The sequence below is a fragment of the Trypanosoma melophagium genome, assembly GCF_022059095.1.
Source record: "Trypanosoma melophagium isolate St. Kilda chromosome Unknown ctg9segment0, whole genome shotgun sequence".
Classification (NCBI taxonomy): Eukaryota; Euglenozoa; class Kinetoplastea; order Trypanosomatida; family Trypanosomatidae; genus Trypanosoma; species Trypanosoma melophagium.
Window position 1 is genome coordinate 304,033 of NW_027125194.1, and position 25,802 is coordinate 329,834.

Sequence of the window (25,802 nt, forward strand, 5' to 3'; positions counted from 1 at the left end):
TAAGTGAAGGAAAAAGAAGGTATCGAAGGTGTCTTTAACCTGCATTTGCACATGATGGAAGGGGTCATCGGTTATATGAACCTTTAACACCCACTACAGAAAGTAATGTTTCCATCAACAGAGAAAAAACGAAAATATTACACATTTTCACATTAAAAAATCACAGCAAACACAATATATAATATATATATATATATATATATATATATATATTTCACAAGCTCTCAGAAAAAGAAAAATACGGAGAATAAAAATGATACCTTTATTCACTTAGTTGTATTTATACAAATACTATTCACATAATTAATAATTCGTATACTTGTATTGCACATACGCACTTACACACATACATCACCTTATCAAAAGGAAGAAAAGAAAGTTAGCCAATGAAAAACAGAAATAAGGTTGTATATATATATATATATATATCTACGTCTGTATGTGTAAGAAAAAGGAAAACGAATGGAAGAGGGGACACTGCGAATGATATCCAAGAAGAAGGTACACTAGCACTCACAATATCAATAACAAAAGTATCAGTGACCAGTGTAGCATAAACTTAAAGGTCTATGCATTATAAGTGTACGTGATTGCTCCTTCACTTTGATAATCAATATATCGACAGAATTTATTTTGTAATTGCACCAAAAAAAAAAAAAAGAAAAAAAAACACGAGAATCCACGTATAGCAAAATAGACAAAAGTAATAATAAATATATATATATATATATATATATATATATATATTTATATATTTATATATATGTGCAATAGATCAGATATTAAGCGAGTTCTTTCTACTAAATAGAGAGAAATAAGATCATTCAATACCATTTTTTTTTTCAGAAAACAATTGCTTACGTAACGGGGAATTTTTTATTTCATAAATATACCGACTCCCATTACCGTAAATTAAATGTATATATATACATTCCTTACCCCACGAGAGTTTCAGCTTTTGTGGGGAATTGTTTTACTGTTTCATACTCCTTTTGCACCTGTATATTTTTCATCATAGAATCTGTCGATACATCTGGGCGGCGTATCAGTCGTACACGACAGGGGTCTGGTGACGTCATAGTAAACACAAAATGTGTGCGTGGAAACGCCCCAACGGGCTCAAGACGCAAATGTCGTATAAACACCGCCGTTGCGATAAGAACTTCGTAATAGCCGTACTCTTTACCAATGCAACTGCGACTGCCGGTGCTAAACGGCATGTACCCGCAAACACCACAGCGACTGCGGAGTTCCCGCCCCTCGCCATTCAACCACCGCTCTGGACGGAACTCATCCGCATCATCGCCGTATATTGCGGTGGAGCGATGCACTCCAAATATATTCAGTACACAGACACTTCCTTTTGGGATAATCACATTAGATGATGGAAGATGTACATCTTGCAGTGCATCACGATAGATAAGTGGGGCTGTGGGAAAGAGGCGCATAGCCTCACGCACAACAGCCACAAGATATTCACATACTAAAAGTTCTTCAATCGTTGGGCAAGTACAGGTACCAGGCATGATCATTTCCAGTTCTTCATAAAGGCGCTCCTGAACTCGCTCATTACGTGCGAGAAGAGCAAAAAGAAAATTTAATGTATTGCTTGTTGTATCATGTCCTGCAAAAAGAAATGTAATAAGATGATTAACAACATCTTTCTTGTCAAAATGAATAGCAAATTCTTCAATTAGGGCATCCAATACCACACGTCGTTTAAAGCTGCTATTATCTTCACTATTTTGCATTAGGGCATTACTAACTTCTAATAAAATATTTTCTGCTTCTTTTTGTGAGCGAGTTCGAAGATATGGACAAAAATAATTAAGTCGATGGACTCTTGTCACGGAAGAAAATGCCTCAAGTACCGCAACAGAATCCTCCACAGATGCACGAAACGCCGCTTCACTTACAACACCAAGTGCCATACGATGCATATGTTCAGCAATATTAATCGTCACAACTCCATCATCACCAACAGAAAGAACGAGTTTATGAAAAATATTCAGCTGACGAAGGATATGTACCCGCATCACTTCATTAGCGATTCCTCTGATATTTGAAGAACTGAATACAGGCTGTATAATGCGACGATGTAATCTGTGTTTCTGCTTATCCGTCATTGCCAACAATCCATCACCGATAACGGCACGTAAAAGATCATAACCTGTACGTTTACAAAAACTGGCTTCCTGAAGAAGTAGTACCTCTTCAATATCTTCGGATTTCGAAATAACTATATGAGGACGGAAAAATATACGCATGAAAAAGGGATGATGGTTAAAAAGACGTGTCCATCGTAAGAGATGAAACATGGATTCATCTTTACGAAGAACATAGAAATGTTGCAGTAAAAAACGACGTACATTACGAGCAAAAAATCCATCACCTTCATGAGGAATAATCGGAGGAATTGGAATGCCTGGTGGATTTGCCAAAACAGAACGAATAGTTCGTGCTGCGAATAAAATAAGTACAGTCGGAACTGCTGTCACGATGACTCCTTTAACATATGAGGAACGCATCTACAAAAAGACACAAACACACAAACACCTCCTAATTTACTTTTTTTTCTCTGCTTAGGTAGAATGAAAGGAAAGGTTTGCTTGCTTCTTCTTCTTCTTTTCCTTCTTCACTTTTTTATCGTATGAGAAGTTATAATGTTCACGATAAAAAAGAAAACAACGAAAAAAAAAAAAAACAGAAAAAAAATGCATAAAACAGAAAAAAGTATGCACAGATGTATAAAGATAATTGTAACAAAAAAAGAAAAGAAAAGGATGGAAATTTCCAAATGAAATAAAAACGTTGTGGTTAGTTCAGTTTTGCACCAGGTGGAAGCTTAAGAACCGTTTTTGCACGTTCCGCTTTTTCCCTCTGTGCCTCTTCATATGCTTTTCTACGTGAAAGTTGAAACGTGATGGATTCACCTGGTTTTGGGTTCCGTGGAGAATGAAGTGCCTGGAGAAATGAACCGGCGTGATCCATGAGAAAGCGTTGCTTCTCTGTATCTGTTTCATGCCGGTGTTCATGCCACTGTTCAATCAACCGGCGCTGTAGAAATTGACGAGCATGACGTGATTTAACTTTGATGTCGATAGAGCGATAACACATACGCAGTAATGAATAGGCAGATGTAATTTGTAGCACCTCCTGCTGTGCGTTCGTGGACGGTGGTGGGGCTGACGATGCAAAGAGGCCCGATGTACGGCGGAGCATATATGTATCTACGTGTATATGTGGGTTTTGAATGTTTCTTTTTCTTTTTTAAATTGATTTCTCTTTCTCTCTCTCCTCTCTCTCTCTCTCTCTCTATATATATATATATATATATATATATACCCTTTTGCTGTTGGTTTGTTTCTTTATGTGGATGTGTTCGCAACTGTAATACGTGATAACGATAGAATGGGTCCTAAATGATACGGTGTGATAAGTAGTGTACACCCCTGTGTCATTTGTCAAAGAAATAAGAAAAACACCAAAAAAAGAAATAAAGAACAGTTAACCACAATACCCTCTTATTTTTATTTTCGAATTGATATGTGAGAGGGTGATTAAAAAAAAAAAAACAACCACAACCTTTTGTGCAACTGACACACACACAAACACAAACAGACAAAAACAAAAAACAAAAAACTACAAAATGTCATTCCATTTTTCATACATTGTGTCCATGTAGCCGACAAGATGCATTTAAACTCTTTCACTCATAAAGTACTATCATGTATACCCATCAATTGGCGGCAGGGATGGTTCATTGGTGGTGAAGGGGCGATAGGATACAGGAAGAGCAGTTTGTCCTGTATCCATCCACTCACCTGTTCTCCGTGAAAAAGCCTCAAAAAAACTTCCAGTTTCTGCCAACTCCCGCATTGTGAGTTGATCATCCTGTAACATTCGCTCCGTTTTATGATGTTGACAGGCTAAGTGAATTCGATGTAAATATGCCTCACCAGAACAGGCGGGAATTCCTTTAAGTGAAACATATGTAAGTTTTGATTTTCGAATAGCGGTTGAAAGTGCCACCGCCTTACTCGCAGGTACGTGGACACCATCAAGGAGAAGTACCTGAAGATTCGGCATTTCTGGTAAACAGCGAATAAGGGCACAGACTTCAGCGCGTGTCAAACAAGTATAACCTAGATCTAACTCTTCAAGGAGACAGCATCCATGAAGGAGAAAATCTTGAAATGTTGACATATCTCCTCCACCAAAGCGATTACCACGTAAACTAAGCCGTCGGACAGATGTGCGACTTAACAACATTGCCAGCATATGCGAGCATGAAGTATTAATCCAGTTATAGGAGAGATTCAAATACTTCAACTGTGGTTGAAGTGCACGACAGTGATTAAATCCACAAAGTAATAATAACAAAGTAGCAGCTCCTATTTCACAAAAGGGAACTGAAAAACATTCCAACACATGAGCCTCATTACGAAGAACACCATCAAATAGCAAAATATTTGTTCGTTCTGGGGTTAATGAAATGTGATCTATATGAAGTAATGCAAAAACAGCTCCTTTGCGTCTCATGTGGAACGCTATATCTGCTAAAAACTGATTCTCCGTTTCTGTACTGCGTACACCCCAAGGAATCAACGGAGGGTGGTGTTCCTCTATCTGCATACTTAAAGGCAATACTCGAAGTGAGATCCACCACTCATGCCGAAGACGAAACTCATTCTTCCACTCCGGCCTAGGCACAGGTGTATTCCATGCACACCGTGTTGGTGCCGAAATAAAGTTTGTAAAGAGCGCATCCACCACTTCTTCCACAACGTGACAATGCGGCTCATCGGGTGATGTGAGAAGTGCGGCATCCTCGTCGCTGAAGTTACGCAGTTCGAGCGATGCGGCGACGGCGATGATGTTCGACCCGCGACTCGTCAACGGCAGTGAAAGGCCTGTGAAAGGCCGGCGCAGAGATATTTCACGCCGACACACACCGCCATCATATAATTCTTTTTCTTCTCGATATTGCTGTTGCTGTTGTTGTTGATGGTGTTGATGATGATGTTGTTGTTGTGTGATAAGTTGTGGACGTCGCTTGGGTGCGGCAAAACGCAGTGTTTCACGGCCAGGTACTACAATAGCGGCCAGTGTCTGCTGCTGAGGACTTCTTTTCAGCTCAGCCATTCCCTAATCGAGATGAATATATATATATATATATATATATGTATATATATTTGTACACTCACACACACAATGTGTGTGAGTGAGAATGAAAGAAAGAAAGAGAGAGAGAGAGAGATGATGCAAAACTGGAGAATAGAAGAAATCATATAGGAAGCATGTACATTATAAGAGGATCGTAGAAACGCATAATAAACACGAAACAACCCTGAATATATATATATATATATATATATATATATATATATGTTTAAATACCTCATTTTTTTCTTTACTTCATTATTTTCCTGAGGACAAAATAAATTCCATGCCATCTAGCTCTTTCAAGTACCCAGGCCATTTGCGACGATAAGAATTCAACTGATGCATTACAAATTTTTCTCGTCTCGACATCTTTTTCCACTTCTCTGCAGTGTCATGATCATATCCCAACGAGTGTAGCACCGCATGTATTAACGCTGCCTCTAGATACGAATGAAACGGTAAATTTTTTCCAGGCTGATGAAGACAACGTTGCCAGATGTACTCCACACTAAAATATATCTCCCCAAGGTCCATAAGCATGGCACGTCGTTGTAACTGCAGCTCTCGTAACTCTTCTGTGGAATTACTATTAACACCTTTTTCCTTTTCTTCTACTACTTCTTTTTCACCTACAAAACTTGAATTTCCAAGAATAACATCGTTCATCCTTCGAACTTCAGAAGTACCACTGCCACTACCAGGAAACGTCAGAACATCTGTTGGTTTATCAATTCCACGACACTCATAGTTCAGAGAGTGCATTTGATATGGTTGTACAAAGTGAATAGACAACTCCACAGCCGCCGGGGCACGCTCCATCCACAACACGGCTTCTGTCAGCTTCTTTGCAGCGGCAGAAAAATTAGGTGTTGCACCATGAATGCGAACATGATGGAAAAACGGCTTCTGCATTACACTTGTTGATGATGGAGAGAGTATATATATATATATATATATATATATATATATAAAGGAAGAAAGAAATACCATGCAAAAAAAAAGATACACACACCAAAATAATAATAAAACAAAAACATTTCTGCACTGGTATATTTTCTTTCAATTTTTTTTTTCGTTCCATAATCAAAGGCCCCAGGCTTGAGCATAAGATTCAAACGAAAAATAATCGCAACTCAGTTATCACTCTTCCCACGCTTTTCCCTCCCCTCAAAAGACATTAGTGTAGCTTTTGAAACAAAGTACGTTCCCAGTCTTTTGGGGGATTTTGCGCAACTTTTACATGAGATGCACGTATAAACTCATTACACCAAGGTATAAAGGCACCACTACTAATATTATGGGAGGTAGTACTATTCTTGCAATTCTTATCACTATTCTGAATAATGGCAATCTGTGGCCACTCCGTTTTTTTAATCGGAGGTACATCCCAAATTTCTTTTTTGAAACTAGTAAAATCCTCTGACGGTAATATCTCCACCCCACGGATGCGTTTTGCAACAGCTTCTAAAAGTCTTACTAGGGCACAAGTTACACTTTTAGAAAAAGGGTCACCCATAAATTCACGAAACATACGTGCAAAGAGTACAAAATGCATAGTATCTAACTGAATTTGATTTTCCCGTAATGAACTTAATTGTTTCTCCTCTGCGACGGAAGTAATTGCCAATGCCCCACGCTCCCATATACGTGCAACAATTTCACGACAGGGTCTAGCGTCTGTTAAGTAAGGTCGGCGCATCCAACCATACACGATATTAGCAACAGAGGTAAAGCAGAAATAAATAGAAGGATGTACTCCATTCACAAGCAGTACAGGGGAAGCAGAATTCCAGTCCAAATTCCAATAGTTAGGGAATGCTACTTCTTCTACAAATAGTCCAATATATCGATCAGCTAACGCATTATACGATTCTATAAGTTTTACTGTGCTAGCGCTAGCATTACTACTAAGACTACCAGTATCAGTAGCAACTGCAGAGTTACAATCACCAGAAAAGAGGTGATATTCCTGAAGAAGTTCAACTATTACTGTCACCTGCTGCATTACCCATAGTGGAGGAATCAATGAAGAGAGAGATAATCTACGTTGACCAATTTCAGAGAAAAGAATTTGTATAATTTCATCTAAGCATGCGGTGTTGGCAGCTTTAATTGTGTCACCATATGCGGTAATAGCAGAAGATTCTACAGACGATACAATTGCTTCAAGTAACGACCGAGCAGACTCAAGTGGGGACTCCTTCGCCATATAAAGAGTAGCCTCTTTCAGAAAATCCGGCCAAAGTGAAACGAGCTCTACCATTACTTCTTCATTCTCTTTTTGTTGATCTTGTGGGGTATCATCGCTGAATGAATCTCGGTTAATAGGCATTGACCACAGAAGGACGATGTCTGCACAGAGTGCCTCAAAAGACTCACGGGACTTGTAATGACGGCTACGATCATTCTTCACACGTCGGAGAATGTACGACGCTTCAGGTAACGTGTGATATTTATCCATGGGTTTCTGAAAAGAGAAGTGCAGCGTAATTATCTTTCTTTCTTTCCTTTTCTCTCTCTCCCTCTGGGGAACCACCCTCTATTTGTCTTCGTACATAGATACGAGGTAACCAAAAAAGTACAAAAAAAAATAGTAATTATAGAATAAAGAGAGAGAGAGAGAAAGCGAAAAAAAAGAAGAGGTGTAAAAAGGAGGTTTTGAAGATAATCAAAAAGTATAATCAAAACAATAACAAAAAAACTGGTTAAAGCATGCAAGAAGAAAAAAAAAACAAAAAAAAACAAAATACATTTCCCTTGCAAAAGAACCAGTGATATATTCAAACTTTGAAGAAGGTTACTGAAAAGGCAAAGAAGGGGGGCAAAGAAATAATATTGATATCGTAAATAGAAAATAGTAGCAATGGTAAGGGTGATTATAATGATAATGACAATGATAATGAACAATAACGATTTGAGATTCCGAACGATTTTATTTCTTCTACTATCTCTTATTTTTCTTGTTCTTCTTCGTATCTTTCGTACTCTTGTCATTTCCATCCCCCATCACACAAATAGTTTGGCAACCATCTCCACCCAACCTATTTTCAAGCTGTTTACGCATCCGTACGTTTGCTTCAACCTCTTTGATAGTTTCCTGAAGGTCAGCAATCTGATCTAAGAGACGGTGTTCTCCGGTCGCGTAATGTTCTACCACACTACGAAGCTCACTATTGAGGTTATTTAACAACTCTTCTAACCTTGATACCTCACATTTACATTGTCGAAGTTCATCGTCAAGATAGCGGTTTCCAAGAAATAAGGATAACCACTTTTGTCGATTTCCACTATGCTCTTTTTCAAAAATCATTTCACTATAAATTTCTGATACGTCATCATAATATCTCCCAAGAGAAAAAGACAAATTTTGCTTACCCTGATCTTCTTCTTGCACACTTTCATACTCTGCACGTCTAACATCAAGTTGATGTTTAATCATCAACGCTAACTGTTCATTAGACGTCTCCACTGTGGAGTCATACTTGGCATTAATGTGTTTTTTCTTTGCTTTTTCTGCCGTGACGGTGTCTCCTGTGTCATCTGCGAGAGACGATGGGAGGTTATCCCTATCTGGATATTGTACGCGTTGCATAGCGCCTGTAGCTGTGTCGAAAAGCACAACTACACGGTGTACGAATGCGTCACTATCGTAGTCCCAAATCTGCTGTGTAAGCAGACTCATAGAAAAGAAATGTCGTTCTTGGAGGAAGTGGTGTTTTGCGTGTTGGGCCTGGTAACGACTACAACCAACAAAACCGCAAACGAGGCAAATCCACGGGTCTCCAGCGAGGTGACAGACTTCACACGGTACATTGCTGCCTCCTCCACGCTGCATGCGAAGCAACGCCGCACAGACTACACATGATGAGTGCTCAGTCATACAAGCACATGCTGAAGGTGGATCACAGCGGCATGTGCGTGCCGTATACCCTGTGAGTGTTGGCTCAAGCCTCTCAGCACAGATGGTACAAGTTGGCACAACGTAGTAATCAGTCTCCGGTCGTCCTTCATCAACGTCGGAGGGAAATACCATAACACGTCGAGTGCCGAGCACTGGTGCGTCATCTTCTTGGGCGCGTGCGTGTAGCGCGATGGCTGTAAGAACGTCTCCGCAGTCGAGGACCATCACCGTACAGCCGCTGTGGGTGCAGACGAAGAGGCCGCGGGGACGCGCGGGACTTTCGGGCGGGAGGTCCGCGGCGAGCCAGCGGAGATAACGGGCGAGGGCGGCGAGAGCGGTCGGGCGGAGGGCGACGCCGTCAAGGGGGTCGCGGGTGGGGAAGATGAGAAGGAGCGACCGCGTTGGGAGGAAAGGGACGAAGAACTCCCGCTTGAACTTTAGTCGCCGGTGGAGGACCACGCGGCCCACCACGGCGGGAACTACGCAGTCACCCGGCAACTCACACGTCTGATCCTCGCAGAGGACATCTGTAACGTGGTAGGAGAGCATACTTCATATAGAAACCACATATATATATGGAGAGAGAGAGAGATCGAGGGAAATAAATCTTTACAAGAAGGATAGAAAATAAGGATATTTTGCGAGAACTCAGAAAGAGATAATAATAATAATAATAACGATGCACTGTGGAAGTAATGGATAAGGAAAATCTAGGAATGAGATCAGTAAACAAAAAAAGAAAAAAAGAGAGAAACGATCCAGTTTTCCACCTCTTACCGTCTTTACGATTCTCCCTTTCTCTTCTCATAACCCACTATCTATTTATCTATGTGTACACCTGAGGGAGCGTAAAATAGTGGAGTAGATTCCCAACTTAGTCAGTATTTGGTTCGCAAATTAAACATTACTGGTCGTTTCGGTCGTAATTCTTTGTTTTCTTCTCCCTCTAGTACATTCTCACCACCTTCTTTAACCGAGACATCGTTCGTTGTTTCTTGCATCGCACAGACTGGACATCCACCACCCCGTACAACACGCTTTTCTACACCCATTGAAAAAGAATGCTTACATTTGGAGCACTTCCACCATACTGGAGCCACATAACCAATGCCAACAATTTCGGGATAAAGATGCATGGGATTTTTCTCGTGATCCCACTCCTGTGCAATATCCGGGGCGGCCGTCTGCAACCGCGTTGGAAGATGAAATCGCTTGCCAACAAACATCTCCACACGCTTGCGGTTGGCAACACGGAGAAATGTGGCTTTCTGTCGCCGTGCATTCATGAGGTGTCCACTGGAGGTGAACTGGGATGAGGCGAGCGGCGGTAGAAGGAGCTGTAAACTGCCGCAAAGAGGTACAGGGGTAATAACAACAGTAAAACGCCGCATTTTTTTTTTCTTACTGATATGAACATAATAGGACAATGTTAAAGTAGTCATAGGGCACACACAAAACAAAAAAAAAGAACCAAAAAGAAGAAAATAAAGATTAATTTAAGGCATATTAACACCCTCTAAAAAAAGAAAAGAAAACGCGATAAATCTTAGAAAAAAAAAGATTTACTCACCGTCATTAACTCTAGCTTCTTATAATGACGAAATTGCCCTGGACTGTGTAAACGAAGACAAAAAAAGAAAGAAAGACAGCAGAAGAAGAAGAACCAAGACGAATAAGCAATGTCTTACCTTCTTCATTAACGGTCATTCAAAGAAGGGAAAAAAAACCATCTTGTCTCTTTTCCCATCTTCTCTTTATTATGACAACGACCATGTGCTGTGCCACAGAAATAAAAAGAAAAATTTAAAGGGCCCCTTATTTTTTTTTTTTTTTGTTTCTTTACCACACTCCCAAGCAAAAGAGCTAAAGAAAAACCCATGGAGATCAATGTTTTCTTAATTCCTTTTATTCTCTCTTTTCAATTTATCCTTCATTATGTAGTTTGAATATCTCTTCCCTAAGAATTGTATAAGGATCAGGATTAGAGACTGATAAAATATAAATTTCCTTTGCGAAAATGTTACTTGTTTTCTCGAGCAGCTCTGGAACCGTTATACTTCTTAAGGGATCACACCAAACCAAACACTCAACGTTCTGTGAAACTTCTTCAATGTTTCTTACATGTTTGAATGTTCCTAGTTCCTCACATTTGATAGTCTGTTTTGAGAAGCCGCAGAAAACCACCCTTGATTTGGTAAACCTTTTTCTAAGCAGTAATAGAAATGAAAACTCAGGTTCTGTACGGAGCGTGACCCACTTGCGCTTTTGGCTTTTAAGTTCAACCCGCAGGCAGTACTCCTGTATAGATATGAAGGCTAATTTATTTTTTTCGTAGCGATAGATAAAATCTGATAATTTATTCACGTCAATGTATTCATATATTTCATTTGGAAGCAAGTGTAGTTCATCTACAGCAAGATGGTTAATGTTTCTAGCAGAAAATTGGGGTTTTAGAAAAGGAAGAGTGTCTCTTGTGCAGACAATGAATTGTTGCATTAAGAAACTAGGGGGTACATTCCACTCATTTTCCACGATTCCTACAGAAAAGGGAAATTCCCTAACATTTAACCATCTTTTGATTTGATTAATTTTCTGTTCTTGAACAATAGCAACCCCCAAGCTAGCTTCCCTTCGCCTTGAAGCTTCAAGCAGCTTTGTTACAATAGCCAACAAGGCAGCTGTCGTGAATCCCACATTCTCCTTACATTCTAGACCAAACTTACACTTTTCTGAACAGAAATAAGGGAGCAATAATGGTTGGGCACGTCGTGGTTTCCAATTTTTTACCCATTTCATGAGGGATTTATCAATAAAACTGAATGATTCAATTAGTAATCTATTCAAATTCCCTGGTCCAACAAGGAAGGCTTTATACACAGTATTTCCATTTACAAAACGGAGAACCTCTTTATCCTCAGCAACAATTTGTTCTTTCTGTAAAGTAATAATATGGTCAGAAGGAATACAGAGATTTGGGAGGTTCAATAGTGCATTAGCCAGATAGCCGACCGAAAGCGACAGGTGGCTAAAAGCCACAGGAAGATCAGATGATTCCGGATTATTCTCAACCAAAATTTTCACGCGATCCAAGACCCCTTTTAAACTCCCTAACACTTCGACAATATTCTCTGGATTATTAGTTTCACCCATAGTATAGTAATATAAAAGATAAAACAACTCAGATAAACTCTTGTCTAGAGTTTTAAGCATAACGAAAAAAAAAGAGAGTGAAAAAAAAGGACAAAATAAATCTTTATTTGCATTCATGTTGGAAAGTGGTATTCATTCTTGTTACCAGTAATGAAAGCCTAACAGTAATTCATCCATACACAAAGAAAAAGACAAGAAAAACAAAACAAAACGAAACAAAAAATACATATCCACCAACCCTTTTTTTTTTAATCGCTTGGAATTTGTGTAGTGGACTTCGTACACAGAAGCGGAAACCACATTTAACCCACATTTATTAATAACTTTTCTTTTTACATCCGCTCACATTCTTTTTTTTAAGTGTAAGCGACATACCACAGCAAGGGGAGGAAAAAGAAAAAAAAAACAAAAAGAAAACAAACCACTCCTTACGTTCGCACTTCGATGACTTCGCCACTCCTCATTCCCCCACCGACACAACGGGTTGTAACACCAATTGTTTTTCCTCGTTTTCTCAGTTGATGCACCATATCCAGCACCTGACGAACACCCGTGCATCCCACAGGATGACCAAGTGAGATTACACTTCCCTATTGATTTACGCGGTTGAGTTTAATTTCAGGGTATTCCTTCCTTGCTGCACTCACCACTGCTGCAAAAGCCTCATTAATTTCAAAGAAATCAATATCATTCATACGTATACCTGCACGATTCATAATCTTAGGAAGTATCTTAAATGCTCCCTCACCCATATATTCTCTTGGAACACCAATATTTCCATAGGCACGCAATTCAGCTAAAATAGGTAGTCCAAGTTCCTTTGCTGCTTTCTCTGACGCTAAAACAATTGCAGCAGCAGCATCATTTAGACTACTAGAATTTTCTAATGTAATTGTACCTCCATTCGGTTTAAAATATGGTTTTTGTTTTACAAAGAAAGCCATATCATGTACTTGTGGTCCCCAGCATCCTTTTCCACCATTTGTACACCTTCCCGAGTTTTGACTTGAACAGGTGTTACATAGTCATACATTCCCTCTTCCCATGAAGCTACAGCATTTACATGAGAGCGGAACGCAATCTCATCCTGTAATTCACGTAATACACCATACTTCTCCACGAGACGTTCTGTTAAAAGTCCCATTAGTTCACCTTTCTTACTAACATTGGGATCTGTGAGTCCAGCCATAAGACCATCAACCAGGGTAAGATCACCATAAAGTTCTTTCTTCGTACGGCAATTAAAAAGATAACGAGGAACATTTGGCATACATTCCACTCCAGAAGGAACACCCACGGTTATTTCTCCGAGAGTAATACGACGTGCCACATCATGAATAGCGGCGGCCCCTGATGCGCAGTTCTCATGCAGAGTTGTTCCTGGTGTAGTCGTAGGAGCTCCAATGGCATCAGAGTGCTTTGGCGATATTTGAAGTGCGTGGATCCTGCAAAACCCACGCAGTACTCACGTACTCCACTTGTTTGGGATCGCACTTGGAGTGGTGTAGGGCCGCCACTGCGATTTGAGATAAAAGAGGAAATGCCCGTAATGAGGAGAGTTCTCCAGCAATAGCCCCAATAGGACTTCGCGCTCCTCCGCACATCACAACCTTTGGAAAAGTCATTATTATTAGTAGCGTATTCAAATAACTAACTAACTGAGCAAATGGATAAAAATATATTGTTTCTTTATTTTCTTAAATTTATTTTGCTTGTTACCACTGTTTGGTGCGGTGACCGTGGAAGAAGAAAACGAAGAAAAAAAAATAAAGAATAAGAGTATAAGAAAAAATAACAATAGCATAAAAACAAAAATATGGAGAAAAATAATTCCAAACGATGGTAACGAAAACAAAAAAAAAAGATAAAACAACAACAACACATATCATAAGAACTATTATTATCATTATTTTTTTTTTTTTTTGCAACAAAATTAATACGTTAACTATTAACACGAAATGTACTAATCAGAAGAGTCACTAATATCAATAACAGAGGGTTTAATTCCCACACACACACAATCATCGATATCTCCATCGACAGATGATGAGGCCCAACAAAGAAGAGATGATTGCGTTCTTACTGCTTTCTCTTCGTTCAATGATGGCTGCAATTCCTTCATGTTATCCTTTATATCGTTCACACAACTGACCTCACCATAGGAAGAGAGCATTGTTTCTTCAATAAGAGTCGAGTATGAATCATGCTTAACAAATCTCTGTGTACTAGAATATTTATCACCTTCCATTTTGTTTACCAAAATACTTCTTGAAACAGAATTAAACTCCGAGTTACAACTATTTTCTTCTTCATGAATGTGATTTGTTTCTGTAAATGTACTAGTAGGTGCAAATGGGTTTCGTTGTTTCTGCAATTGTGAAGAAATTACTTTCTTACAATTATTGGTTACTGTGTCTGTTGCTTCTACTTTATGGATAGACTTGGGAAGCAAAAAACGAGAAAGTGGTTGTGTATTAGAGTACTGCTGACGCATCCGAGGAGCCTTCTCCGCAAATAACACCTCATGCCGCTTAAAAAGTTCTGGTGAAACAGTAGGCACAACACGTTCTGGATTTACAAATTCTACAAAGTTTAAAAGTTCAGAAAAACTACTATGTTCACTATATGGTACACGAAGCAATGTAATACGACTGTTAACTTTATATTTTTTCATTTTTTTCGTCCACCCTGTTGGCATCACAGAAAGGACACCATCAAACTGTTTCAAATCAATCACCTCATTATCCCAAAGTGGAAGTATTTCTTTATGTAATGATTGACACTTGTAATTATCACTTACATCACTTTCTGTGCTTACATCGCCACGTTGCCGTTTAGCTTGTTTTACGCATGCTGCAGAGAGAGCAGGAAAATCCACAGAAGAAAGAGGAACAAGTATGGGTGTAAGAAAGTACCGTGTTTCTTTAGAGGCATCTTCAGTAAACTCTACTGCATTTTCAGGAAAAAGATTCCGTGCTACTGTTGAAGAAGAGTGGAGTGTTTCTTCTGGAAGCTGAATTTCATATTTTCTAATCCCTGAAGAAATATTTCCGATATTTTGTGAAAAAGGAATAAAACGATCCGGAAAATAATCTAACTCTTGCAGAGTTCTATACTTTTCAGGAGACACATATGTTGGAACAAACTTGTGATCCTCATTTCTACTAGGCAACGGTAGGAAGGTACCCTGAATGGAAAGTGCAATACGTTCTTTTCCAATAAAATACGTTCCTATTAAAACAGCTACACAAATATTTTTTTCCCTTTTTTCACGTTTATCGCTTACATTATTATTATTATTATTATTATTTTCAGATTGTAGTGCTGATGCACATTCAGAAAAAACGAGTAATAATGAATTATTTACCTCTCGCAACACTTCTGCATGCGTAGGGAATTCAAATCGTGGATCACAGTATGTATTATCAAGATAAAGAACATTTACATTTCCTGCAATACACTTTAAAACGGGATTATCCGTCATGTTTAAATCCCACACTGAACGTGTTAAACTGGAATAGAGAGAATTAGAATGTCCTCCATTAAACCGAAAGTCACCGGTGTGAAAAATTGTTCCAAAGATGGGAGAGTAAAAGAGAAACATGACAGCCCCTGGACAATGATTGGCTGGAATTAATCTGACAGAAAAACAATCATTACTACAATCCATACTCTTCTCATTTTCTGCATATTCATATAAGAATTCACCATTTGTTAATGAAAATACGTATACTACAAAAAGTTCCATTCCTCTTACACAAGATTCCTCAACTCCAAGTTTCCAACGTAACATATTTACCGTCGGACGACTAGCGTAGATTATTCCATGATGCCAACTATTGGTAATACCATTGTAGTGGTCAGAGTGAAAATGTGAGAGAAAAAATATTAAACGAAACTCATTTATATTCTTCACACAACCATTAAATTCATTATAATCATCATTCTCTTTTATTCCAGAACATGACTTTATATAAGCACGTATGTGACGAAATGCATCAATTAATACAGCTATTGTATTACTTCGATAGACCTCTCTCGACCGCATATACTCCACGAGGGGTCCTTCCTTCGGGAGAGCCCGAATCTCCCCATTAGCTCTCATGACTAGCCAAGGACAAGAGAAACAAAATAGAAAAGTGACATATCAATCAAGCAAAGAAAAAAGAAAAAAAAAAAAAACGAAAACCAAGAACAAGAAAAACTACATATGACTATCCCTCAAAAATATATATATTAAAAAAAGAGAAAGAAAAAATATCGAAAGGTTCCTGTTTGACGTCTCACCCATGAAGCTGGAGTTCCCATAACAAACGGATTTTGATCTCCCTCCTTCTCTTCATCATTAGCCGCCGGTGGCTCCATCACCCCAATCAATCGCATAAACACAACGTAGAAAAACTCCTGCATATCCATAAGTGTACCGAGAATAGTACACGCAAGACCCACAGCCACGGCGAGAGTTGCAAATTCAGGAGCAAACCTTGCAAGATGAGGCAAAAAGTTATATAAAATAAGTGCTGTCACCATAAAGATAAGGAAACAAACAGCAAGAATGAGAGTTTTTACTAATTTTCGAAAAAGTACTCCAGGTGTTACCAGTACAATGTTTTGGCTAATTAAACGAGTTCGAATATCTGGGGTACTAAAGATACTCATTAGAGCTATACAACCAACAAGAATTCCACAGAGAAGAAAACCAGTTTGAAGTAATGAAGTATACATTGGTGTGGCTACAGTTCCACCGGTAAGCATACTTTCTTTAACAGGAATTGTTCCCTCCACTAAGTTTCGCATTACTGCAGCACAATGTTCTAGAAAAGAAACAAAATCACCTCTTCCTTCCCGTAATCCGGTTATACGCCATGTTACTGTAAAAAGAACAGATAAAGATACAATACCACCATAACGAGATTGACAGGCATTTGTAGTTAAGTTGTAGAATAAACATATATTTAACCACCATAAACATAAAAATCCCCAAAGACGAAAAGATCCCCAATCTGTAATATAATTCATCTCACGAGCTATAAAAGAAATTGCTGTACATATACAGACTATATAATCTGTTGAACATGAATCAATAATAGCTGGTACCCAAACTGTTGTTAAAAAGAAAATAAGCCAAATAAGAAGTAATTCTACAACATGAACACTTACCACCAAGGCTAAAACAGACAAATAAATAACTAAAAAAAGTGCGGTACACTTAACAATTCCTTGAATAGTTTGATAAATAGAAGATACTACAGATGTAGCTGCTGTCCATCCACCTCGTTTACTAGGGCCAAAAGCATAATTTACCATTCCAAGAAAAAATAATGATGAAGCAAATAAAAGCCATGGACTTTTTCTATTCCAATCATTATTACGATACATTGAATATAATGTTATTAATGATCGTGATAACATAAGTGTAACAATATACCAACGTAATGCAGCAGTAGCTTTTCTAGGAACATCTCTAAGAAGACGGTAACAACAAGCGAGAATAGCAGCAGGACCCACATGTTCTAAAAATGCTATCAAAAGAGATTTTAAAATTTCTAATTGAATAATAAAATGAGGATTACTGTTTGCTAAACGAGGATCAAATCTTGTATTGTTAATACCGTCAAAACCTATTAAAGCGAGATGAGCTAATGATTCTTTGTTAGATAGGGTACTTGATACTTCTTCCCTTAATATCACCATCCCTTCACATCCGAGTAAAGTACATACAAAGGCAGCTAACCACCATTTACATTTTCCAGTTAAACCCGATTCACGTAGTCCAATGTAAAGAACATCATAAGCAAATACCCGATACGCAAGGAAAGCCATTACTGATAATACAACACCATAAAGTGTGAAACATAGTCTTTCATTAAAAGACATTTGTTCCAGTAATAATTGATAATCCTCCGGCCAGGCCATTTCTGTTCCAAAAGAATTATGAAGCGAAGCAGCAAGCCATCCAACTACCGCAATTTCACGAAGAGGAAAAAGACAAAGTACACTAAAGAGTGATACGAGTTGATACCACTGAGGTAAATGTTCTAGTGAATGAAATATATGTCCAAGATAAAATTCATTATCAACACCGGTGGCGGTAGTAGAAGAAGTATTAGAAGCCGCCGCTGCCGCTGCAGTGTTACTATTAGTATTGCTACTAGTACTGGTGTTGTTAGTAGTGGTACTTGTAGTAATAGCACTAGTAGTATTAGTAGCACCAATAACAGCTGTGGAAGCCGAAGTAGGGGTAGAGACAACACTTTCCATGATCTAAGAAATTACTATAGTAGTAAAGTTAATGATATCCACTCTATAGGAAGAAAGAGTAAATATAACGAGGGGAAAAACAGAAAAAAAAAAAAAATAGAGGAAAAGAGACTCATAAATTCAAAAAATAAAAAAAAAATGAAAAACATACAAATAGAGAGGGAGAAAAAATAACGAAGGGATGTGAGTAAAACGAAAAAAAGAAAGAAATATTAATGCATTCTTTCCTCTTAATAACCAGCCAATTCTGTGATACACCGCCTGATGTGTCTTTTGTACATCTCTTTCTCCCTTTTTCTTATTCCGTAAAATCTCAAAACCTGGAGCAAGAGTTAATACGTACAATGTATTATTGAATAAACAAACTGCCCTTCTGCACGAAATCCTTCCACTTTCAAACTCGTTTTTTTTTTCTTTTCCTTTTTTTTTTCTTATATCTCTGATTAAGAAACAGAGTTATAAGAAAAAAACAAACAAACAAACAACAACCAACCATAACACCAGAACAAATAATAAAAAAAGAAGTAGTAGGAGATAAAAAATAAAAATAAGAAGTATTCTTCTTTACCACGAGTGTGTTGACTCACCTGTCATCATTTCTTTTTCCTTGTCTTCTCCTTGTCCTTCTTTTCTTACGGTTGTGTCCGACGATTCATCCTCTTGTGATGATACAGTATCTTTATTTGATTGTTTTCGTGGTTCAAGAATGATTCCCTTCTCTTCCCATACTCGATCTGAAAGTTCATTTGGTTTAAACGGTGTACATACAAGCTCTTTAATGATAAGTCGCAACTCCTCCAATTTTTTATTATTTTCCTCATTATTTGGATCGGTAAATTTACGTCCAAGACATACGTTAAGAGATCGTCTAAACTTACGAATAAGTTCAAGTGTACCAAAGGTAGCACGAAACATAATCCATTCATCTACTACAGCAAGATTCAAGTCATCACGGAAGGTCACTGGCATACTACTTGTACCCATAAGAAGAATAGTCCATAATGGAACGTTTGTGAGTCCACGTACATGTAGACGTTCAGACTCATTTGATTTTGCTAATTCATCATATACAAAAAAAGGTTGTGCAATATCATCCTGAGAAGTACGATGTACTACAGATGCCGTAGAGGGTGATAAACGATCGGCAAGTTTATTTCGCATCATTCGCTTTCCTCTATTCATCACAACATTTGGAAATAAACCAGATGCAACGACACATTTCACTAAACCAACATTTTGAGCATCTGCTGAGCACTCAGAGTTTTCTACAAAAATGTCAGCTCTAGAATCATCTCGAGAATATCGTGTATTTATACCAGGACCTAGGAATCCACTTCCTGCAAGAATATCAAAAAATTGTTTCTTATACTTTGATACCGTAAGAAGTTGAGGAACACTAAGCATACGTTCCTGAAGATCATACACAACTTCTGCTGGTGTTTTATTATAGTGTGCAATAACCCAAAAATTAAATGCATTTACAGAAGCAATAACATCTGATTGGGTATTTAGTGAAAGATCTTCCTTATGTAGACGAACGGCATCCCTGTGTTCACGTGCACTCATAAAAACATCCGTATCTGTAACAGCCGCTATAGTTAATGCAGAATCTAAACATTTTAATATGGCTCCAACAATAATCATTTTTCCTATTTTGGGGGCAACAGGAAGTCGTGAAAGTCGTAATCCAAGTGGTGTTAATTGACGTCTTGATGTTGTTGCTCCAAGTTCTTGAAGTCGCATCATAGCAGCTTCAATATTATCTGTAGAGGGTGGTTCAATAGCTTCTTGTAGAAATTCTGCCGGATCTCCCAAGTTAAGAGCAAGTATATGCAGACAGAGAGCATCAAGATGCGTACGAAGCATTTCAGGAGTTTGAAAATCATGTACAGTTTGAAAGTGTTTTCTAGAATAAAGACGTATACACATACCAGGACGAGTACGACCAACACGACCACGTCGTTGTACACAATTAGCACGACTAGCGTACACTGTGACTAACTGAGACATAGATCCCATTTCATTTCTACCAATAGAGGTAGTCCCTTTTCGCATGACGTATGATTTTTCTTTTGCTCTTCCAACATCTATAACAGCAGCAACATCATCAATAGTAACACCACTTTCAGCAATATTTGTTGAAAGAATTAATTTTATTTTGCCTTCTGGAGCAGGCAAAAAACATCGCATTTGTTCTTCTGCTCCTACAGAAGAGTGTAAGCAAATTATATGAAACTTTGTATTACGTTCAAGAATTTCTTTCGCTTTTGTAATTTCATCCCATCCTGGAAGAAATACTAAAACGGAAGAATCTGTTAAATCAAGTGAACGAACTGCATGATCAATAGCGAATTGAATAGTAATATAATCAATATCAGAAGTAGCTTCTAGAAAACCATACTTTGCAGTAAGAGGTAAAGCGATATTATCTAAATTATTTGATATACCATTTGCTTCTTCCTTTTCAAGTACAGCAGCTGCTTCTTTCAGTAAAGGTGGCATAACATTTTGTTCGGCAGCAATAGGGACTAAATCTTCCACATATAATTCTTTAACAGGATGAACATAACCTTCTACATTAATAATAGGTGCATTATCAAAATATTTTCCAAATTGTTCAGCTTGTAATGTTGCACTCATTAAAATAACATGAAGATCTTTTCGACGAAGTAAAAGTTGACGTAATAGTATAAGTAAAAAATCAGAGTTGATATCACGTTCATGAATTTCATCAATAATAAGGTAATTAATTCCATTTAATGAAGGGGCACTATGTAGTAGACGAAGTAAAATACCTGAAGTACAAAAATTAATATTTCTTCCTGGTTTACTATCTAAACGAATAGAATAACCACATGTTTCTCCGATACTTTCTAATCGTTCTGCAGCTACACGTTGAGAAATAGAAACGGCACTTAGTCTTCTTGGCTGTGTGACAACAATTGAACAATCACCCCCTTTACCCATTTCAGTCATATGATCTAAAATATACTGTGGTACTTGTGTCGTTTTACCACAGCCTGTTGTACCACAAATAATAACAATTTGACTATTTTCAATTGCATTTAATATCTCTTCTCGTTTACCATTTATACTTAATCGTTGTCTCTGGGCGGCATACTTTAATAGATACTCTTCGCTTGTTATTTTCTTCTGTAATTGATCCATTAGAACTTGTGATTCTTGCATTCTCTGAGAGGTATCTAAAGCTACACGAGCTAAAAAACCAGATATTTCACCTTCTGCTTCCTTCCATCGCTCCGGCTTTGCTACTTCTTCTTCTTCTTCTACATCTGGTAAACTCTCTACAACGCGTTGAATACGTTCCTTCTGTGCATCTGTGAGGGTTACATTGGCGATATGTTCTGGATCCAGGTGTCTGTGTGTTCGAATGAGATCCATGAGAGCCTGAAACCCTGCCACCCCGCGTGCGAGCTGCGAGAAGAGATGATCGTATGCGGCTGGTTCGTTAAATCGCGGTCCCGCCTCACGTCCCTCGCCGACCCACCGGCGCCCGTCTTCGTCCACTACTTCTACGGTTGTGGCGTGCCGGACGAATGCCCCCTCGCGGCGGCTGCGGTGGGCGACGGCGGGCGGCGGGAGGCCGAAGCAGACGGTGAAAAGTTCAATGATGCGGACTTTGCCGTCCAGCGAGAAGTCCTTCGCGACGGGGTCCCAATTCCCAACGGGCCGCCGGGGGGATCGTCCCGCCCGTTTGGGGGCCGCCGCCGCCGCCTCATCGCTGAGGAGCTGCAGGGGGTCGAGCAGCGTGAGCCGCTCCGCCGCCTCCGTCTTGAGTTTCGTCTCAATCTCCGCAAAGTCGGGCTCAATGCGTTTGAGCAGCGCGAGGACGTGCATCGCCGCCCGTCGCTGGGAGGCATCTTTGTTGAGGGCGACGCCAGAGGCCTGCACGTGTTCGTGGCCAGGCACCTCCACCGTCGTCAGGCACACACGGCGGGAAACAGGACCAACCATGCGGGATCGCCAAAAGGCAGGATACGTGACATTGGCTATAGTACAATACCGTTGTAGGATATTCTTCGCCTCCACATCAATAGGAACAGACTCAGATTCTTCTAATGCGGCATCGTATATTTCATCACAAGTTCGAGGACTTTTTTCCATTTCATAAAATATATTATGCTCTCGCATAGTATTTACTTCAATAAATCGTTGACATTCCTCTACATATTGTGTCCAATTTTGTAATAAATTTGAAGGTAAAATTGGAAATGGTGGTTTTTCTGGTGCCGTTCCAAGTGTTAGAGGAAGTGGTGAGGATGTATCTGGTGGTTTCACAGCATTTTCACCAACAAGCGGTGCCCAACGTCCAAGACCTTGTACAAGTTGTGCATGTCTTTTTTGAAGTTTTGGAAGATTATCAAATAAACATAAACCCAATGCATCAATTATTCGTTCAGCATGCATCCAACAAAGTATTTCAGCATCACGTTTAGTTAATGCAGATCCATGAGCTACACGTTTACCAAATTCTTCTGGAACAGGAACTGTAAGTTCTGCTACATGTAAAACATTTCCAAGTCCTCGTAATTCCATACGAAATTCAGCTTCAAGTTTAGAAATACCTTTACGACGTAAATAGTACTGTACACGTGCACGACAAACTAGATCTAATTCCTTTTCTTTAACAAAAGTATAATCACATCTTTCTTCAGGAGCAGGAGTAGGTTCTGATTCTTCGCAATTATTATTTATAGTATTTTGTGTAGCACTTGTACTATCTTTTTTAGTAACTATAATAGGACTATGTTTCTTTTTTGTTTTATTCTCCCAATGAATAGAACCTACTACTTCACGACGAAGAGGCGGTGGTGAAGGGGTATCTGATGGAATACTATTATTACCACTATTTACACTTACTAAAGGTGCATATCTTCCATTTTTTCTGCATAAATCAACATGTCGACGTTGTAATATAACATCTGCATAAAGTGGTATACCAAGTGTATCAAGAATAAGTTCAGCATGCATAGCAGCAAGAATTTCCGCATCTTTTGGATCTACTGCTTCACCAAGGGCTATTCGATCTCCAAATCGACGTGGTACAGGAAGATTTAAAGCACAACGACAAATTTGTTGTCCTCCATTATCTTCTGCTTCTATTCGTTGTACATAAAATACTTCTTCTGCTCTTCTACCTACAGATGCAAGATATCCTCTAATACGTACTTTTGCACCCACATCAATCTGACGTGGAGAGTACAATGCATGTTCATATTGAGTACGTATTTCAGGATCTGTAGGTGATACCATAATATAACCATCAGGACTATCAGGTTTAAGTTCCCATAACTCTTTAGGGAGGGTTTCTCGCCTTTTTAGGTAGTCTATATCTGAAACTGTTTCCTGTGAAACAGTACTAGATCCTTCTACAGAAGCTGCAGCTCTTGCTCTCTTCACTACACGTCTCTTTGGAGTCTCTACAGTATTAGACTCTTGTTTTGCACCATTGTCTTTGTTTAACCCTGAATTATTATTATTATTATTATTATTATTATTGTTATTATTGTGATTATTTGAATTATTCTTGTCATCAAGGATACTATTCCTTATACCAGAGTCCTCCATAGAAGATGTGGAATTAGATGATGAAGTAATCCTTCGTCTTCCTGGAGGACTAGTAAGATTAGGATCCTGCTTTTCTGCTGGTATAGACTCACCACGGGATTTTCTGGCGTCAATCCATTCATTGCGAGCCGCACCATCGCCTATTATATTAAATCCAAGAATATTCATCACATCAATGGCATGCATTGCAGCTAATGTGATGGCATCAGCTGCGTTCATAGCGATACCCACTCCCCCACGAATGCCAAATAAATCAGGAAGTGGAAGTACTACAGTTGCCTTGTAGTATCCTTGAACTTCTTCAACAAAGAAAGGATCAGTTCGTGGTACATTTTCCTTTTTTAAAAAAGTTTTTAATTGTCCTACAGCCATGTGATCTAGAAAAGAAGTTTCAGTAAATTCACATGTCTGTTCTGTGAGAGCACGATGTCGTCTAACAAGATCTTCTTCATAGCTCATATATGAAACTCGATTTTCACGTTTTACTGAGAGTTCTTTAAGAGGAATTGGACACATCACATGCGACGGATCTTTGTGTTCCTCACCAGGAAGTGGAGCAGGACGCCCATAACTCCATGCAGCTAATGCGTGTTGTTTTTGTCGTATGGGATCGGATGGAAATAAAGAGATAGAATGTGCATCCAGTACCAATTCTGCATGCATACAAGCAAGTGTTATTGCTACTTCACGAGTTAATCCTTTTCCATATGCTTTAATCTCGCTAAATGTTGTAAGTTCTGCAGGTAAAACAACGGTCGCGACACAATACGTTTGACCACCCTTTTCAAGAGGTTCTTCCATCTGTGAAGTACAGAGATGTGCAAAGGAAAAATTATGCTCTTCAAAGAGAGATTTAATACGATGAACAGCTGTGGTATCATAAAGACAAGGAGAAAGAAGCGTATGATGAGGTGAAACATAATGATTTGGACGTAAATCAATTAATAACCATTTTCCACCTTCTGTTTCATCACGATCAACAATACGACGTAGTGGAAGTGGAATTCTAATATCTGTTTTACCTTTATCTACATCATCTGGCATTGGTGCCCACCTACCAGCTTTACGGGCCGCTTCTGCATGTTTACGCTGCATAGAGGGAAGTGTGTAAATGTGATAACCAAATTCATCAATAATATATTCTGCATGCATTGCCGCTAGTAATTCCGCATCTTTACTATTACACGCAAGACCATGTGCCCAAATTTCACCACTTGGACTTTGAAATGGCAATCTTACCCGAGAATGATATAAAGAAGAACCACTATTATTATTATTACTATTATTGTTATCATCATCTCGTACTTCTTCTGTTTGAAACACATCATTGCTGCTTGTGATCGCTCCTTGTGAGAAACGTTTAATGAAATTTACAACACGGGCCCGAGAAAATGTATCAACATGACGCGCATCTAAAAAGTTTTGTGGTAACGCACTACTTCCCTCAAACCCCACAGTTTGTTGTGTGTTTTCACCCAATGGAACGCTTAAATTAGATACGGTCTCTACAAAGGAAATTTCACCTGGTTGTATTTCCTGTGCATGCAGAAAACGCCTTGAGAACCGTAGACTACGTGGGGCAAATGCGATAAATCGGTCGGAAAAGCGGAAAGCCACTAAAGACCAACGTGCCCACATTCTACCCTTCCCGTTACTATAAAATAAAAAGGAAAGGGAAAAGAAAAAAAAAATAATTTTAAAAAGAAAACCAGATAATTCATATACATACATGCAT

The 25,802-nt window shown here is 38.8% G+C and overlaps 13 protein-coding genes across 13 annotated transcripts; all 13 read right to left on the minus strand.

Moving 5' to 3' along the window:
* Positions 1–935: 935 nt before the first annotated feature.
* Positions 936–2,528, minus strand: LSM04_004909 (Cytochrome P450; the record flags this gene model as incomplete). Its single annotated transcript, XM_067332778.1, has 1 exon — positions 936–2,528. One exon carries the CDS (start codon positions 2,526–2,528, stop codon positions 936–938), a length of 1,593 nt encoding a protein of 530 aa, XP_067185704.1.
* A 289-nt stretch (positions 2,529–2,817) lies between these two features.
* Positions 2,818–3,222, minus strand: LSM04_006209 (uncharacterized protein; the record flags this gene model as incomplete). The annotated part of the gene is made up of 1 exon (XM_067332779.1): positions 2,818–3,222. One exon carries the CDS (start codon positions 3,220–3,222, stop codon positions 2,818–2,820), a length of 405 nt encoding a protein of 134 aa, XP_067185750.1.
* Positions 3,223–3,726: 504 nt separating this feature from the next.
* LSM04_008621 (uncharacterized protein) lies at positions 3,727–5,145 on the minus strand (the record flags this gene model as incomplete). Its single annotated transcript, XM_067332780.1, has 1 exon — positions 3,727–5,145. One exon carries the CDS (start codon positions 5,143–5,145, stop codon positions 3,727–3,729), a length of 1,419 nt encoding a protein of 472 aa, XP_067185872.1.
* Positions 5,146–5,421: 276 nt separating this feature from the next.
* On the minus strand, positions 5,422–6,078 carry LSM04_000091 (Endoribonuclease YbeY; the record flags this gene model as incomplete). The annotated part of the gene is made up of 1 exon (XM_067332781.1): positions 5,422–6,078. The coding sequence occupies one exon, from the start codon at positions 6,076–6,078 to the stop codon at positions 5,422–5,424; it is 657 nt and encodes a 218-aa protein (XP_067185492.1).
* Positions 6,079–6,343: 265 nt separating this feature from the next.
* On the minus strand, positions 6,344–7,627 carry LSM04_003582 (uncharacterized protein; the record flags this gene model as incomplete). Its single annotated transcript, XM_067332782.1, has 1 exon — positions 6,344–7,627. The coding sequence occupies one exon, from the start codon at positions 7,625–7,627 to the stop codon at positions 6,344–6,346; it is 1,284 nt and encodes a 427-aa protein (XP_067185650.1).
* Positions 7,628–8,110: 483 nt separating this feature from the next.
* LSM04_005669 (zinc finger protein) lies at positions 8,111–9,616 on the minus strand (the record flags this gene model as incomplete). The annotated part of the gene is made up of 1 exon (XM_067332783.1): positions 8,111–9,616. One exon carries the CDS (start codon positions 9,614–9,616, stop codon positions 8,111–8,113), a length of 1,506 nt encoding a protein of 501 aa, XP_067185729.1.
* A 329-nt stretch (positions 9,617–9,945) lies between these two features.
* LSM04_003934 (putative Zinc-ribbon domain) lies at positions 9,946–10,458 on the minus strand (the record flags this gene model as incomplete). Its single annotated transcript, XM_067332784.1, has 1 exon — positions 9,946–10,458. The coding sequence occupies one exon, from the start codon at positions 10,456–10,458 to the stop codon at positions 9,946–9,948; it is 513 nt and encodes a 170-aa protein (XP_067185663.1).
* Positions 10,459–10,990: 532 nt separating this feature from the next.
* LSM04_001788 (uncharacterized protein) lies at positions 10,991–12,277 on the minus strand (the record flags this gene model as incomplete). The annotated part of the gene is made up of 1 exon (XM_067332788.1): positions 10,991–12,277. One exon carries the CDS (start codon positions 12,275–12,277, stop codon positions 10,991–10,993), a length of 1,287 nt encoding a protein of 428 aa, XP_067185577.1.
* A 368-nt stretch (positions 12,278–12,645) lies between these two features.
* Positions 12,646–12,969, minus strand: LSM04_008390 (Thiolase; the record flags this gene model as incomplete). The annotated part of the gene is made up of 2 exons (XM_067332789.1): positions 12,646–12,807; positions 12,865–12,969. 2 exons carry the CDS (start codon positions 12,967–12,969, stop codon positions 12,646–12,648), a joined length of 267 nt encoding a protein of 88 aa, XP_067185860.1.
* Positions 12,970–13,145: 176 nt separating this feature from the next.
* On the minus strand, positions 13,146–13,842 carry LSM04_006882 (Thiolase; the record flags this gene model as incomplete). The annotated part of the gene is made up of 2 exons (XM_067332790.1): positions 13,146–13,634; positions 13,687–13,842. 2 exons carry the CDS (start codon positions 13,840–13,842, stop codon positions 13,146–13,148), a joined length of 645 nt encoding a protein of 214 aa, XP_067185789.1.
* Positions 13,843–14,180: 338 nt separating this feature from the next.
* LSM04_005106 (DNA repair metallo-beta-lactamase) lies at positions 14,181–16,265 on the minus strand (the record flags this gene model as incomplete). The annotated part of the gene is made up of 1 exon (XM_067332791.1): positions 14,181–16,265. The coding sequence occupies one exon, from the start codon at positions 16,263–16,265 to the stop codon at positions 14,181–14,183; it is 2,085 nt and encodes a 694-aa protein (XP_067185714.1).
* A 188-nt stretch (positions 16,266–16,453) lies between these two features.
* LSM04_000780 (uncharacterized protein) lies at positions 16,454–18,478 on the minus strand (the record flags this gene model as incomplete). The annotated part of the gene is made up of 1 exon (XM_067332792.1): positions 16,454–18,478. One exon carries the CDS (start codon positions 18,476–18,478, stop codon positions 16,454–16,456), a length of 2,025 nt encoding a protein of 674 aa, XP_067185523.1.
* A 564-nt stretch (positions 18,479–19,042) lies between these two features.
* LSM04_009607 (Helicase-associated domain) lies at positions 19,043–25,705 on the minus strand (the record flags this gene model as incomplete). Its single annotated transcript, XM_067332793.1, has 1 exon — positions 19,043–25,705. One exon carries the CDS (start codon positions 25,703–25,705, stop codon positions 19,043–19,045), a length of 6,663 nt encoding a protein of 2,220 aa, XP_067185924.1.
* Positions 25,706–25,802: the final 97 nt, after the last annotated feature.